Here is a 2,569-nt window from a genome sequence, read left to right as displayed (position 1 = left end):
GAGAGAGAGAGAGAGAGAGAGAGAGAGAGAGAGAGAGAGAGAGAGAGAGAGAGAGAGAGAGAGAGAGAGAGAGAGAGAGAGAGAGAGAGAGAGAGAGAGAGAGAGAGAGAGAGATCATTATTTGAAGTGGAAGCAATAGGGTATGTATCAAATCTCATATACATATGATGATTACCTTGTGAGTGAAGATAAATGCATCAAAAAAAGACAAGCTTGAGTCAAAGACAAGAACACCAACCGTCACCTTTCCTCTCTCTTCATAGAATAGTATCCGTATATATCTACACATCAACATAAACATATGTATTCTTATTTCTCTCAACAAAAAAACTTAACTTTAGTGTTCTGTTGTCTGAGATCAAAACCTACAGTAATTAAGTACATAAATCTCCTGCAATGAGAAAGCCAGACCAAACTGGGAGAGAAAAAGTTTGCAGTGATAATGCTGTTAGTAAAGGAATAATGTTGAAGGTTCGAAAGGGGTTATGGTCACCTGAAGAAGACCAGAAGTTGATCGATTACATGTTGAAGAATGGACAAGGTTGTTGGACCGATATAGCCAGGAATGCTGGGCTTCAAAGATGCGGAAAGAGTTGCCGCCTTCGTTGGATCAATTACCTGAGACCCGATCTCAAGCGTGGCTCATTTTCTCCCGAAGAACAAGACATGATTCTTCATTTGCATTCGATTCTTGGCAATAGGTACGTAGATATATGCATATATGATCGCAGTTTAATTAACAACATTATTAACTTGTGTTTATTTGTGCAAATAATTCAGGTGGTCACAAATAGCTGCACGTCTTCCAGGAAGGACAGATAACGAAATAAAAAATTTCTGGAACTCAACAATAAAGAAAAGGTTGAAGACCAACATGAGTGACGCCTCCACAACCTCGACAGATAATAGTATTGGCGAGTTGTCTTTAGACGCAAGCACAGGAGGGGATGGTATGTTCATGTCGATCCATGACTATGAGATCATGACCATGTGCATCGACTCATGTTTGACATCGCAGAATAGATCATTATCAATGCATAATAATCCGCCTATGATCATGGAGGGTCATGACTATATCGGTCATTTGCCACCATTGATAATTGATAACAACAACTGTGACACAAATGGTGGATCAAGTTTCTTGAACATCTCCGGATGTGGGGATTATGTTGAAGAACCGAACATGTTTGGAATGGAAAGTGGCATTACTAACCCTGCAATGATCAACAGGGTGATTAAAGGGGATGTTAGTGCTACTATTGATCATCATCATGCGTTGGATAAAAAATCAACCCATGTTAATCACCATTTCAATGGGGGTAGTGATGGAAATATCAAAGTGGAGGAGGTGGTTGGGTTTGGAAATCATTGGCCAGGAGAAAGCTTCAGAATTGGAGAATGGGATTTGGAGGGTTTTTTTCCCAATGTTTCTTCAATACCTCATCTTGATTTCTAGAACACATATGGCCATGTACCCCACCCTTTCTTTTCATATCATCTTTATTTTTGACAAAGGTTCGTAAATCAAGATTTTGGGTACAGAGGTATTTGTAATGTCACCGAAAATGTCAGGAAATCGGTACGCATCGATAGTAATATCAATCTTTGATCTTGCAAGAAAAATGTGAATAGTCGAAGTGTAAAAGAAAATAAAAACGGGGTTAATTTGGATGCTGAATAGTCAAAGTTGTAGCATTTGTGTAGAATACATAAAGGAGTTGTTTTAGGAGACGAGGGGAGGCATAAAAGATTATAGAAAATTATGTACAATTGAAACGAAGTGAAAAGTACAAGTTTGTTAATCTGAGATTGTTTTGTAAGTGTGTAATCAGCAACTACTGAAATATATAGGAACATAGTACTCTTTCTGTATGCACATCTTTGTACAATCGTGTTACTATTAATTTGATACAAGGTCATTGTTATATATTCTGTATGTATGTGCTTGAGTTTGTAGCTCGTGATATTGTGTACATACATTTGTTATTAAGGGAAAATTGTTTGATACCTGTTGGTAGCAATTACGATGATCTAGATCCTATAACATGTTTTTGCTTGTGTGGCTACAATGTATCGACCTTACAATGATATTATTTTTAACAATATGTCGTCCCTGGTTACACTAGTTGAATCATTTACAATGGAAACGTACAACCGACAAACCAGTTAAATAATGTAAGTACTTTATCTCCTCCAATTGAATAATAACCACATAAATAATGTAACTACTTAAATTCAAACCAAAACCAATGTTGTCAAAATTAAGATTTTACAGTTTTTTTCATTTTATAAAACTATGATGATAAGATGAATTTGGATTTGAAGATCCCACCTAATTGAAATAATTGTAAGCTTAAAACCCAAAAGTACATCTAGGGGTGTCAAAAAAATTCGAACCCGATTAATCCGACCCAACTCGAACCCGAATAAGGTAATTAGGGTTGAGTTTAATAGGGTTAGAACTCTTAATCGGGTTATTCGGGTTAACCCGACTAACCTGAATTATTATTAGGGTCGGGTTTAAGGTTGATTTTTTCAAAACAATTCGGGTTTCGGGTCAACCCGAATA

At 36.8% G+C, this 2,569-nt stretch overlaps 1 protein-coding gene across 1 annotated transcript; it reads left to right on the top strand.

The window, feature by feature from the left end:
• Positions 1-330: 330 nt before the first annotated feature.
• On the top strand, positions 331-1,807 carry LOC145101529 (transcription factor MYB83-like). The gene is made up of 2 exons (XM_079038738.1): positions 331-701; positions 781-1,807. Exons 1-2 carry the CDS (start codon positions 397-399, stop codon positions 1,454-1,456), a joined length of 981 nt encoding a protein of 326 aa, XP_078894864.1. The 5' UTR covers positions 331-396; the 3' UTR covers positions 1,457-1,807.
• Positions 1,808-2,569: the final 762 nt, after the last annotated feature.

Source organism: Lactuca serriola, chromosome 4 (assembly GCF_051521515.1).
Source record: "Lactuca serriola cultivar US96UC23 chromosome 4, Lser_US96UC23_V15, whole genome shotgun sequence".
Taxonomy (NCBI): Eukaryota; Viridiplantae; Streptophyta; class Magnoliopsida; order Asterales; family Asteraceae; genus Lactuca; species Lactuca serriola.
Note: the sequence above shows the minus strand (reverse complement) of the source record. Positions and strands in the feature narration are given on the sequence as shown.

Coding starts and splice junctions, on each gene's coding strand:
- LOC145101529 (XM_079038738.1), top strand. CDS start 397: ATGAGAAAGCCAGACCAAACTGGGAGAGAAAAAGTTTGCAGTGATAAT. Junction 702..780: donor CATTCGATTCTTGGCAATAG/GTACGTAGATAT, acceptor CAAATAATTCAG/GTGGTCACAAATAGCTGCAC.